At 42.5% G+C, this 13585-nt stretch overlaps 1 protein-coding gene across 1 annotated transcript in view; it reads right to left on the bottom strand.

The window, feature by feature from the left end:
- Positions 1-1426: 1426 nt before the first annotated feature.
- Positions 1427-13585, bottom strand: part of COL4A5 (collagen type IV alpha 5 chain) — a 76716-nt gene continuing 64557 nt past the window's right edge. The window contains exons 43-53 of the mRNA XM_034063523.1: positions 11385-11393; positions 9946-10079; positions 9503-9575; positions 9285-9356; positions 8762-8890; positions 8512-8610; positions 7071-7283; positions 6571-6748; positions 6114-6228; positions 5620-5792; positions 1427-4148 (exon numbers count right to left, since the gene is read on the bottom strand). Of these exons, the coding sequence (XP_033919414.1) occupies positions 4067-4148; positions 5620-5792; positions 6114-6228; positions 6571-6748; positions 7071-7283; positions 8512-8610; positions 8762-8890; positions 9285-9356; positions 9503-9575; positions 9946-10079; positions 11385-11393 (1277 nt within the window). The 3' untranslated portion in view covers positions 1427-4066. The remainder of the gene's footprint in view (positions 4149-5619; positions 5793-6113; positions 6229-6570; positions 6749-7070; positions 7284-8511; positions 8611-8761; positions 8891-9284; positions 9357-9502; positions 9576-9945; positions 10080-11384; positions 11394-13585) is intronic.

Raw genomic sequence — 13585 nt, 5'->3', positions numbered from 1 at the left:
GTTGAGTGAATAACCTTTCTTTCAAAAGCAAGTAGTTCTAGATACTTACCCTACATTTTAAATGTAGAACGCTGTTACTGCTCCCTTGAGCTACTCACTGCTCCCAACTTCCATTAGCAATAGTGTCCTGCTTTCTGTCAGATAGCCTGGAAAGACTAAGTTATCCTGTCCTCTAGCACAACTTTCAGCCTGTGCTTCTAGTGGCAGTAGCCATAACAGCAGGAGTGTTGTGTGTCCAGTAATGGTGATGGGCTGTCAGAGGGTAAAACCCGAACTTCTCTGTTCAAAACATGTAGTGCTGCTCACAGCAGCACAGTCCTAAATGTGGCAGAGTGACCTTCCCTCAATGGTGGCCCTAGGATGGCACTACAGTACAGGGCAGGCTGCACACTGCAGAATACTTCAGCTGGGTAGCAAAATCTAATTGCAGATCAAATTTTAGCAATCAAATCCAGCATTTTCAGGAGTGATGCATTGATTTTGCAGGCAGCAAGTTCTAAACCTGCTTTTAAAATAGGCATTGTCTTCCCCCATTCATGTGAGAAATCCTCACAGTAGCAGGGACTTGACCTTCACAACAGGACAGAACGCTTAAGAGCTTCTGAACCACAAAGCTTTCATGTAGTAACATAGTCCATGGCACAGAAATGTTGCTGCCCTGCCCTGTGCCCACTCTGCTTTGCAGGCTGGACTTTGGCTGCAGAATCATTTAGGGAGTTTAAGTCACAGTCACAGAATGGTTTGGGTTGAAAGGGACCTTCATAAAGATCATCTAGTTCCAATCTCTTAAATCCCACCTTAAAATGATTTAGGAGTTGAGGAAGGCTTTTCCCTTTTAGTCAAGGATTATAATAGTACTTTCTAGCATGAAGGAAGGTACAGGACTTCTTTCTTTAATACTAGAATAGTGTCAATCCAAGGTTATGCATAAGGTTGCCGATTTGGGGATTTGTAAACGAGCATCCTTTAGGAAGTTGCATCTTTTCCAGTTGCAATTGCCAGTACAGCACCTGCAGCAAGCCACAGGAACCAGGTAGTGAGCAGAGAGGGGTAATGCACTCACCTTTGGGGTAAGCTTCTAAAAGCCATTGCTGCATGTGGGCTCAAGGAACCCACTCCTGTTTCTGGTCCTGCTTTCAAAGCTCCATGGTGCCCTCGGGTGGCTAAACTGTGCACTTTGTCCCTCTACAACTTAAAATACACTTTGAGTTGGTTGCTGCTTATGCTTAACTAAAATAGACTGACTTTACATGATTAGCTGAGAGAATAAAAGCTTGAGTTCAGATCAGACATCAGGATAAAGAGCTGTAACTGTAGATGAAGAAGTCGTGTTCTGAGCCTGTCATATTTAGGCTGTTGAAAACTTTGAAGGCTCTAATATTCAAAATAGGTTTTACTGGTAAATAATAAATCTGGAAACGCAAACTTTTACCTGTAGTTTAATATTTATATACTGAATGATAGCACCTTGAGGCCCCAGTCAACATTTGAGCCCCCTCAATATCTCTGCCCCAAAGAGCTTACAGTCTAAGCAGTCAAGAAGTAGGAGAAAACAACTGTGGTTGCTTTTATAGATCAGTAACTGTGATCCACCAGCACAGGGCAAGTGATTTACCTGCTCTAAGCACAGCATGTGTGGTGGGAGTTAAACCAGCATCTCCTGCATCTCCACTGCAGGTCTCAGTTAAAACATGCTCCTTCCTCACTAGACCACCTTTCTCTTCAAAATGAGCCCATTTGGAAGTCTCAGCCTGAAACAGATGAAGGTTCAGGCCTGTTCTCCAGGTCAGGGTGAGCACTGCAGGAACAGAACAGTGAATGTGTCTGTCACAAGTGTAGCTACTTCACACACTTTGATTTCCTGTGGTCATCTCACAGCTCTGGGATTACAGCTGCCACAGGATGAGCTGTTTGGGGTGCTCTCCACTGTAGATTGGAATGTTGTCTCCTCTCTTTTCAATCAGTGGGCTTTGTTTGATGTGCTGGGAGGGAAAGCCCAAAGCTTAGAGAGAAGCTCTGGTTATGCCCTACCAGAACAACCATGTTCTGCCCTTTCCCCTCACATGTGAATGCTTCTTGCCAGTGAGCACAAGGCAGGCAGTGGTGGTAGGGAAGGCTGGGAGAGCTCTTTTGCTTGACCTTAGCATCTATTTTGCTTTTTGGGGGCTAGGGATAAGCTGCTGTGTTCAGTTTAGGCTTCTGAGGAGCCAGCAGTAAGACATGGGCTTGTGTTTACAAGACGAGACTTAGTATTGTATGTCAGCTTTGGTAACAAGTTCTTGACTTGGAGGTAGCAGCAGGTTCAGTTTATTTGTATATGCATCAGCAAACCAAGATAAAATAAGTTGAAGGATGCACATTGCTGAGTTGCCCACTCTCTACCAACACAGATAACTGCAGCTATTTGAAAAAGACAAAGCTATTAATATTTTGCACTTTAAACTAAAGAACTTCAGTTTCATACTTCATTGAAAGCTTCTGAAATCAGCACCAATCTCAATGTATAAATCACTGCCATCTGGTCAGGCCCCAGTCCTATGTCTTTTGTCAACTGTACATGAAACAAGGAAACCTCATGCTCCATGTTTACCATAACTGTAAGGTAAGGAGGAATAGCCATTGGCAGATAAATTACTTAACAGTCATCATAAACAAATACACTTCACCTGTATAAAGCAGTGTGTTAACTCACAAGTTAAGTTGTATTGATAGGTGAGGTGGCAATATACAACAGAAATAATGCAGTATTGTCACTTGAAACAGTCTTGCTTCTTCAGGGAGCTCCGATTCTACAAAAGGGTAAATGAAACAGCACTGACCACCGGAGCTGAACAGTCACAGGTACAAAAAGCAATCACTTTTCAGCTATTGCACAAGTAGTGACACATACACTGTAGGATTCTTACAGAACAACATCAGAAAGGCTGCATGCACCATTGTTCAAGGCCTTATGTGAACTATACATACACAAGAGTCACTGTGTACTGTAAATATATGGTGGGTGTGTATAAATTCACATAAGATTAAAAGATTAATTTTGAAATAGGAAAGTTTCCACCAGCCTATGCTTTATTGTATTCTACTGGTTTCCTAGCACGTACACTAGTGTGGATAAAAGGCATGACACCACCTCTGAGTAGAGGTTTCATTGGGAGTAAAATCTTAACTGCTTTGGTAACTGGATATTCCCAAGGAACAGGTTTGTCCGACCAAACTGATAACTAAAACATGAATGTGACTTTTATTCAGAGAAGAAGGCTATAGGATATGGCTAATAACTTCACATGTTTTCACAAGATACAAAAAATCCTTTTAAAGTGGGTTGGGTTTTCTAAGCACAAATAAACCCATGGCTAGCATGGTGTCTGACACTTAAACCCTGATCAAAATGACTTCAGGATAATTGTGCATTCCCCAAACACAGCAGGTTGGCAGCTGAGGAAGGAAATATGAGTAAGTTGGCATAAGAGGGGTAAAATCTCTCTGTACCACAAGTTTCATAATAAAATACTGCTGTATCTTTTAACTTTAAACATAAGCATTTTTATATCAGTTTGTTCCTAACTGACTGGAAGTTTCAACTAAAAAGGTGTTTACACAATATACACATTTCATTACTTACAAAGAGAAATAAGCTTAACATTTCATATTAAAAACCTGGGATACAGTAGGGTTAGTAGCACCATGAAAAATGTTCTTCAAAACTGCAGTCTTGTTACTTTAAACATCCTCAGTGCGTCGTGGTTTTCTTTGTTCTCATGGTTGATCCAAAAGGTGCCATTTTGGTACAGGGAGAGAAATGAAACAATTCATCTTCTGATCCTTTGTGAACCTCAAGTGTTCTTTGCTGGTTCCAAGAGGTCAGTTCTTTCACCTTAGTCCTGTTGTCAGCTATGTACCGAACAGCCCTTAGAGTTTGGCACGTGAGTGAGGTACACTTGAATTTGCGTGGTTAAACCAGTTTGGATGTGTGTTTTCTGTTCTTTCTGCACAGTAGCACCATTGTTGCAGCTGGAACAGTGCAGCTCAGCAATTCTCAACTGTTTTATAAATGTTCTCCAAGACGTTACGTCTTCTTCATGCAAACTTGACAACGACTAATCCGCGTCCTCAAGTCTCCAGCTTTCAGTGTCTCTGACTGAGGTTTACTGGTTGACACACACAAAGTTAAGGGTAGGTTAGCCTTTCCTTTGCTAACAGAACCATTCCTTTAAACTTCTACTTCATTCACAGTTTAAGATAACGCTTAAATACAGGACTACCTCCCCTCTTATGTACTTAAGTTTTCCTTAGGAGGGATCTTGTCCTCAACACCAGGTGACAGATGTTCAATGTTGTCTCATGTCTCAGTATCCTAAACAGCTCCTTCAGGCTAGCATAAAGCATAGCACAAATACCAGAGTGGAAGGTGCATTTTGTATATTTGAGACAGTATTTCTGGGGTCTTTGTAGCCTTCGGGTTTCTTAGTTAAAGGACACTTTTAACAACCCATAAACAGCATTGCTACAATTGCTCTGTATTTAAGTGATGGCTTTCCCAAATTATTTCTTTATATTCTGAAAGAGCAGGGAGGTGGAGATGAATGTAACAAATATGGATAATATGCATGTAACACAGAGTTAAGCCCAGTTCTTAAAAGTTTAACAAATAGGATAAAATAGGAAGTTGTGTTTATGGGAGACAAAAAACTCCGGGGTGCATGGTAGTTGTTAGGAGGCAGTTTTCACTAGTGAATTACAACTGACCAACCATGCTGAAAACTGAAAGAGTGATGGCTGTTTAGTGCACATTAAACAACATGGTTATAGACATTACACAAAGCCAACTTAGGGCTACTACTGCTGTGCATCACAGTGCATATTGCCAGCCCTGTACCCGAAAGCTACAGTTTGCAATTGGGTGGCAGTGGGAACACTGAGGTTTCCATCAGCACACAAACAGGGCAGGAGCAACTGATTCTAGGAGAGGAGATGACTTCAAAACCAAAGTGATTTTGCTACTCAAGTGGAAAGGGAGAAAGCCTTGAGGGGCTGAGAGCCTCCAGCTGATGTGCTGACTGCAGCGAAGCTGAGGACAGAATGTGCACTGGCTTCTTCACAGCCAAACATCATCCTCATTCTTCTGCCAAGTACTGGAAAAATGCTTGCCATGGAGGGTATGAAACCTCTGTCACACAAGGCTTTTAAAAGCAGGTTATGTGAACAGCTGCCTTAAATGGTTAAAGTACAGTTGGTTTTGCCCCTCGTACCTGTCTGTTGTGTGTCTGTGAACTACCTTTCCAAATATCTGAGTCTATAGACCTGACAAGAGAAAAACCCTACAAAATGGATCTTTTAGGCTCCAATTACAGTAACTAGAGAAGGTACTACTAAATATGAGTGAGAACTGACATAAAAGAATCCAACTCCTTCCAAAACAGAATGTGCCCCAGCAAGTTTTTACATACTATTAAAGGCTTACCAAGGAAACACTGGAAAAACAGGTTGTGAGGGGGAAAAAAAAGGGAAATTATTTCCCTATACCCCTGTAAACAAATCTCTTTTGATCTTTGGAATAAATTCAGGTTCCAAAGCTTTTATTCTGGAATAAAGCAATATCCAAGAAACAGGTTTTCTTACCTGAACATTTCTGACACCTCTACAGTTGCCAGCCAGAAACTATAGGAATTAGCGTAGTAATTACATGTGCCACGACCATGGCATTCAATGAATGGAGCTGAGCGGAATTCCTCTAAACAGGATCCAGGCGATGCCAAGGCCTGTCCAGAGCCCTCTGCTCCAGCACTCGTGTGCTGGTGGAGGGAAAAACCACACAGACAAGAATGTTAGAGGGGTGCTAAGAATTACATAGCACAACATTCAAACACTACACGAGCCACTGTTTGCTCTTGGCTTAGATAATGTGCTGTCAAACACCTCTTTAAGTATCAGTTACACTGAGCTCTGTGTACTGGAAAATCACTGTTCATCTTGGCTACCAGGGTTAGTCATAGGAAGTAAAGGCTTTCAAATCATAACCACTGCAGAGAAAGGGAGGAAAACAAAGTCCTAAAGTAGCTAGTTGAGGACACAAGTGGGTATTAGCCACTTGTGGAGTAGGAGGCAGTGCTTACCATCATGAAAGAGTAACCGATCCAAAGGGAGTCCCAGCCTGGAGGACATGCAGGAATCTGGATGGTCTGACTGTGGACAGCTATCACCATAGCAGGAGCTTCACACACAACACATCTGGACACAGGGAAAGTGTCAGAGAAATGTGATATTAAAATATAATATGTTTTATTAAGAATTCCTACACAGAGAAAGGGAGGAAACCCAGCCTGTGAGAGGCTGTCCTAGTAACCTAGGCTGCTGCTCAGGAGGAAGGAGAGCTCTTAGAGCCTTTTAATGATCCCTGTGGCACAGAAATAGACCTTTTAAGACAATGAATACTTTAAAACAAGCTATTCTCCTAGGTTTCCCAGAGAGATTCACCTCCTAATATCCAACCTGCACCTTGGAAACACATGGATAAGATGGGTTATTTATCCAGGTATTAAAAGAGAGACCTGATAGCCTGCTTTGTCTCACCGGCTAATGAACGGCTGGATGCTCTGCCCAGTCAGTGGCTCCATGCTCATGGGCATTGGCTCTGGAGTTGACAGCCAGTAGGAATAGTCATTCCTCGATGCAAAATTACAAACATTGTTGATGTTGCAGAACATGAAGGGCATGGTGCTGAAACGCCTGAGACAGCTCCCAGCAGTACCTGCAGAGTGAGATACAGGAAACGTGACAGCAGTTTTCACTTCATTGCTTTCTACAGCAGTTGTTTGAGAGCAGTAATTGTGTTTCCTTCCTCTCCACCTGTGGGTGCACAGTGTGTGCTATCACACTGTCACATGTGGGAAAGACTTAACTTTGCAGCCTTGGTTTACATTCTTTCATCCCCAGTTATACCATGCAGCCTCTGAAGGCAGCAGCTCTTGGTATGCAATTGCCAAGACTGTCACTCTTCAGAGAATCAGAGCATTTGATGAAGCAACTACAACCTCCTTCCCCTTAAAAACAGAGCATACAGCATATCTCACCCAAATCCTGGCCATGTGCTCTCTCATTTCCTTGCACATATAGAAGAGAGAATCCATCATATATTCTTGATGTTCCTTGTGGACATAACGGTGTATCCCTGGTCTGACTGTGCCGAGTTATAAGGAATCCGTGAGCCACAGAAGCTGTTCCAGGAGGACCAGGTGGGCCTTGTAAGCCATCAGGACCAGGAGGTCCCTGTATTCCTCGTGAACCTGTTCACATGAGAAACACAAACCACCCAGTATTTCTTAACACCATTTCTTTTATGGACTAATGTAGCTCTGAACAGTAACACGGTCTTGGCCCTAAGGTGCTTGTGAGTTGGGGGACCTGGTATCTGCTAACATTTATCTTCCTCAAATTATTTCTTCATGTAATTTGGTTAAATCACTGAGGCTGTCACAGGTGTTCATAAAATAACTGTGCAACTTCCCTGTGTTGAAGGGCTCCTGTGAAGTTAAATATGTTCAGAGCACCAAGATAACAACTGCAGTAGCCACGGGAATGAGTCCAAATCAGCCTCCCAATTCCAAAGCATTAAGATAACAAACATCTTGCTCAAGATCACAAAATCAATGGCAGAGCCCTAAGGCATGCGGTGAGAACACTGGAGTCAAAGCCCACCAAAGTGAGCAGAAAAGCTGCAGTGGATGTAGAACAGAACAACCTGAATGAGAGCAAGAATGAGATTGCTGTCTATGACTGAGAAGGGTAGCAGGGAAGTCATTTGTTCCTGAACAACAAAACCATCGGCAGATACAACAACAAATATATAGCCTGTGTTATGCCAGGCATTACTGGTTACATTTTCCCACTGCAATAATGCTAACAGGTTTCATAGAGGTACTCACAGAAAAAGGAGAACAGGCATTATGGATTTCTGTACTGCTTTAACTGTTTACATTCTAATATGTTGCCTCATGAATTGTAGTCTTCAGCTACAATTCATCTTCAGTATCTTTAGGAAGCTGGCCCAGTGCCTCGCCTGATTTCTTTTCTCAAGCCATAATTCAGTGTTTCTAAGCAATAGCTGCACAGCAGCCCAGCCTCTGGTGACATCCTTTCCTTTATGAAGTCTGCTTTTCCCCATTCATGATTTCCACACAAAACCAAAATGATTTTAACTTCTCTCTCTCTTCTGTTTCTTACTCTCTTCATTATCATCTGTGCTGCCAAGGAGATGCCATTAAGCTTGAGATAAAGCATTTTACAGCATTGTTCAGCAAAGGCTGGCAATGTGTTGGTTCCAGGAATATTCCAAACTGGAGTATGTTCATTTCATGAGATATTCAACTTTAGTATTTTTAAATTAAGAAAATCCTAAAATTATAATTCTATTGCTATTCCCATGAGGTAAAGATCTCAGTTCCCAGTATTAGCCTGCACTCACAAAAGGCAGCATCTCTTTTTCATTGGGTTCGCATAGGATAAACACCATACCTGGCTGGCCTGGAAGACCCCTCTCTCCTTTACGTCCTGCTGGACCATCAAAACCAGGTAGTCCATCACGCCCTGGGTCACCAGGAAGACCAATTGGACCTAGAATAGACACATGCATAACTGAAATACAGTTCAGTTGAATCCAGCTGAACCCAGTATCTTGTCCCTGCAGCCTATGCCAAGTGACTTGCACTGCAGCCTGCACTCAGCTCTACTTGGTCATTCTCTCTGCAGCCACCTAGGATCATACCTGGCAGTCCCTGTGGCCCTGGCAATCCAGGTGGCCCCTTTGACCCAGGCTGTCCTGGAGGACCCGGGGGACCTGGGTCACCTTTGACAACAATGCTTCGTCCAATGGTGCCTGGTAAACCTGGTGGACCTGAGAGAAAGCAGCTCAGTGTTAGCTAAACCAAGGTGGAAGAGAGCATTGGAAACAGTTTCTGTTATTGATTGCAAAGTTTGATGCTAAGAGCTTTATCAATGCAAAGTGTATATATAAAGCAAAAAAATGCCCTGGGTGACATCACCCCCATCACTTATCCCCCTCCAAAGACACCTTTTGCAGGTGTTAATCCATGTCGGCTGGATATAGACTATAAAATATGGCAGGATTACTCATAGGGCTAAAAAAGTACAGCCTGGGATTGTGTTTAAGCCCTAGCTCACTTAACTATGTTCATTGCTGGCTGAGACTGACTCAGTCCTACATCTGGGTAACAAACTGCTGTCAGGGAGCAGAAATGACAAACAATAATGCTACACATGACACCTACCTGGTGGGCCTGGCAGTCCTTGACTGCCTGTGAGGCCAGCGGGTCCTGCAGGTCCAGTGGGACCCTTCATACCTGAAACATCAAATCCACACAGTTACACAGTGAAAGAGCATGCTGTCTTACAAACTGCTGCAGGAGTGGCCAGAATCAGGCTTCTTTCCTCCCTGAGGGGCTGTTACTGTGTCTGGAGGTTTTCACTTGAAATGCCAGTTAAATACCTGGGAATCCTGGAACGCCTGGAACCCCGGGGTCACCCTTCATTCCATTCAGACCTGGACGACCAGGATCCCCCTGAACAGAACAGCTTCATGTTATTCACTCATGTCCTCAGCAGTTTAACAAGAAAAGGTGGCTGGGGGACAAATAAGCACACTTTGGGTCTGTCAACTCATGCTTTGAAGGGCTGAGGCCATGCATCCTGCTCACTGCACTGGGTGCTGTCAGAGAATGCTATAAGAGGAGTGTGCATTGACAGCTCCAGCTCCCACAGGAATATAATAGGGACATCCCACTCAGATGTGTTCTTACTCCAAGACAGGGTGTTAGCTACCACAACTTAGCTTTCATTGTACTACAATAAACTGCATTTTCCACCCAAATATGTTCTATTTCTACTGCATTTAAAACTAAACTAGGGGGAGAATTCCATGCGTTGTCCTACCTGGCGTCCAGGTGGTCCTTGATCTCCCTTATGACCAGTCAGGCCTGGGGGACCAGGTGGACCTGGATTCCCTTTTTCTCCTTTAAGTCCTCCACTGCCTGGTGGCCCTCGTGGACCTTCTGGGCCTGGTGGACCTTAACGTTGCAGAACAAATACAGGTATGTCAGTACATGGCAAACATCCTCCCCATGTTTGTGCCTTCAGCATCAAAAAACCTAAATACAGGTTTACTTCCCAGCAATACTTCTGAATTCAGGATAAACTAACAGGAAAACAGAGGGATTATTTGCACTACCCACATCAGGAACCCAGGCTCCTTATCTAGCTGATGAAGGGAAGCAGATCTTTCCAGAAGGCACTGAAACTCACCTGTGATATAAGTTTACCAGTGACCAGATAAGTGCCTTTAGGAGGAGCCAAGAACCCCAAAATGAGATGGTACAAATATCACCTCTGCTGACCTGCATCACATTCACCATCTTTTAGGTGTTATCTTAATAGACTGAATTCAGTTTGACAGCCAATCTCAACAATGTAAAATAGCTGCTTTTTTGCTGTTAGAATTTGACCTGGCTTTGGAGAAGCTGGTATGTGCTGTCTGCTGACAGCCCATCATTCTGCCTTGCCTAAATAACAATTGGAGGTGCAGAAACTTCCTTATGACTCTCCCTCCAACTGATCTGTCTGTCCTTAGTGGAATTACACTGTGGAAATCCAATAGAGGAGCTGGGCTGGTCTTTAAATACTTTGCCTTTGCTACAGCCATGTTAATCCAAAGCAATGGATTTAAAAGAAGTTTGGGTATTTGGAGACCAGACAGATGAGACCCCCACTTTATTCCAACCATCTAAACAGAAGGCAACCAATATGAATTTGTGGCAAAACAAACAGGAAGCAAGTGCAGCAACAGCTAATAACGTTTTACATGTTAGATCTCATAACTGGGTTAACAAAAGGATCTCTCTGCAGGACAGTGCCATGACATTCTCCCCTCTAGTACAACAAATCTCATACATTTATCAGTGTGCTGTATTTTCAATGCTGCTGCAACCTTGAATAAGTTAACATCCACTTTGGCATCCTCACAGTCTGTATTTCTGCATGCAAATCTGAGGATGAATTCCTTCCAAAATTGTTCTTTTTAAACCAACAGCAATTTTATATCACATTTCACACATATCCTGTAGCAGTTCCAGCTACAGAACACATCCCATCATGCAAGGTTTTTTTGTCTTCATTTTGCTCTTTTATCCTGGCTTAGTACCATACACATGCAAAACTACTACCGGGTTACCATGTGAGGCATGCTGAGCAAACACAACGGGACTGCAGCGTGACCACAGTCCTTAACAAGATAACCCAACATTACAGGAAAACAGCCATTTGTCTTACATCAAGTGCAATGCAGTAAAATAAATTGCCCGAGTTAAGAGTCTAACCTGGAGGACCTGGAAGGATCAGAGTTCACCAAAGCCCAATGATCGATGTTAGAAGGGTCAGACATCACACAGTACAAAACAAGATTACTAGTTAGAAATAGTACAGATGACAGCATATACACTACACAACAACCCATTTCACCAGCATATTTTGTATTTACAATATAATCCACATGCATGCATAAAACCATACATGAATATACAACAATGTGTATTTTCAGATACAAGTTATTCTGGTGACTAGGCTCTACTACGACTAATTTGACTCTTCATTTAACAACAAACTTCTAGCTTTACTAAAGAATGTGTTATTGCTTTAACATTACAGCTGAGGCCTTTGTGGTTAGTCCTACTCACAGTGGGGTTTGTAACCATTTCACTGACAATATTCAACATTACAGACCCTGGAGCTTGGCAAATATGCAGGTAAATGGTGAATGACAACTTACTCCTGAGCACAATTCTGCTTTGGGCAGAAGGAAAGTGGGTTAACAGAAGCACTTATCACCAGTAATCAGGTATGAGCCTCAACTATCAGTGAATACAATTCTAGGAATGAATAGTAGGCTTATACCCTCTCTTCAAACTGGTAAGGAGGATTGACATGGATGAAAAGGGCTGCAAATGCTATAAGCAACTTGGTCTTTCATGTCAGTGAAATGATTTAAATACATCCACATATCACCATGCAATCTGCAGCTAAAAACTACAATAAATACATGTCAGGTTTATCTTAATGCACTTTCTTACATATTTGGTAAATTACTTTAAATACTGACTGTAATACAGTTGTTAAAAATAATTACATGAACATTTAATTGCTACTGTTAAGAACTTAAAAACTATATTTCACTGTTAGGTAGGTTTTGCTATGATTCATACATCTGTCCTACACTTGATCATTGCATTCTGGTTGAGCACAATCACAGAGGGGAACAACACATGAAGTGATTGGAGAGTTCCTCTCAGCATACCCATGGTGGTAGCCCTCCCTAAAAGAGTGGTTGCTGGTTGTGTGGCCACAGTTTAATTAAAAGATAAAGCCATATTCATTTTTCACATGACTGCATAAAGCTTGGATTCAACCATCTGGGGCTCTCTCATTTGCTGCCTCACTGTGCTTAGGACAGCGAACCAAAAACTGAAGCCTACTATGAATTCTCATGATAGTTCTTCCCTGTGAGGGTGCTGAGGATATAGCACCTTATGCTGGCACAGGGTGCCCAGAGAAGCTGTGGCTGCCCCATCCCTGGCAGTGCTCAAGGCCAGGTTGGACACAGGAGCTTGGAGCAACCTGCTCCAGTAGAAGGGGTCCCTGCCCATGGCAGGGGTTGGAACTGGATGAGCTTTAAGGTTCCTTCCACCCCAAACCACTCTGTGATTCCTGAAAGTCATCATAGCAAAACCTAAACCCATCATTATTACTAAATAGATATACCAAGTCATTTTCAATCTAGATGCAGATGTTGAAAACCTTCCCAAGAGCTGGCTCACGTTACATGCTGATGTGCTATAATTACGATAAGCTTGTAACAATGACCATGTTCTTACCAATCCTATTCCACTGTCTTATCATAAAGGAGGGGAGGGCTGTAATGCTTTGTTTTCATTAAAGAAATGTTAAAGAAAGAACTTTTCTCATTTCCTCTAAATGTGCTGGTGAAGCAGAACAATGGAAATAAGGATTTCTCTGCACAGGAAAGTTACAATGCTCCAAGTTAGGAATATAGAGCATCACTGTTACTCTGTATAAATTTTCCTAGACAGTTGGTATAAAAGAAGCATCTAATATATTTAAGTCACTTGAGAATGTCCAAAATCAACAGTCTTTGCTGTTACAAAAATGAATACTGTCACTTGCCCAAGCTGCAAAACACAACCACACAGCACAAGCATGGGAGGACAGCACAAGCTGCTTCTCTAAAGAGGATGGAAACCAGTATTTGTTTTCAATTGTGCTGAGAATAAATATGCTAAAACAAGCTTCACAGCTGGGGACACCTTAGGAAAGCCTTGCAAATTTGGGCACACATAGGGAGAACAAGACTATGTCCTTCCATGTCAGTCTTACAACATGGAGGAAGAACCTGAAAGCCACCTCTGAGCTTCTCTTTTCTACCAGAGATTAAAAGGCATGTCTGAAAAATGACTCAGCATATCTACATTTAGACACTACTAAAGTATTTATACATTCATTTTCA

Source organism: Melopsittacus undulatus, chromosome 6 (genome assembly GCF_012275295.1).
Source record: "Melopsittacus undulatus isolate bMelUnd1 chromosome 6, bMelUnd1.mat.Z, whole genome shotgun sequence".
Classification (NCBI taxonomy): Eukaryota; Metazoa; Chordata; class Aves; order Psittaciformes; family Psittaculidae; genus Melopsittacus; species Melopsittacus undulatus.
The sequence above is the reverse complement of the archived record's forward strand: the minus strand, read 5'-3'. Positions and strand labels throughout refer to the sequence as shown.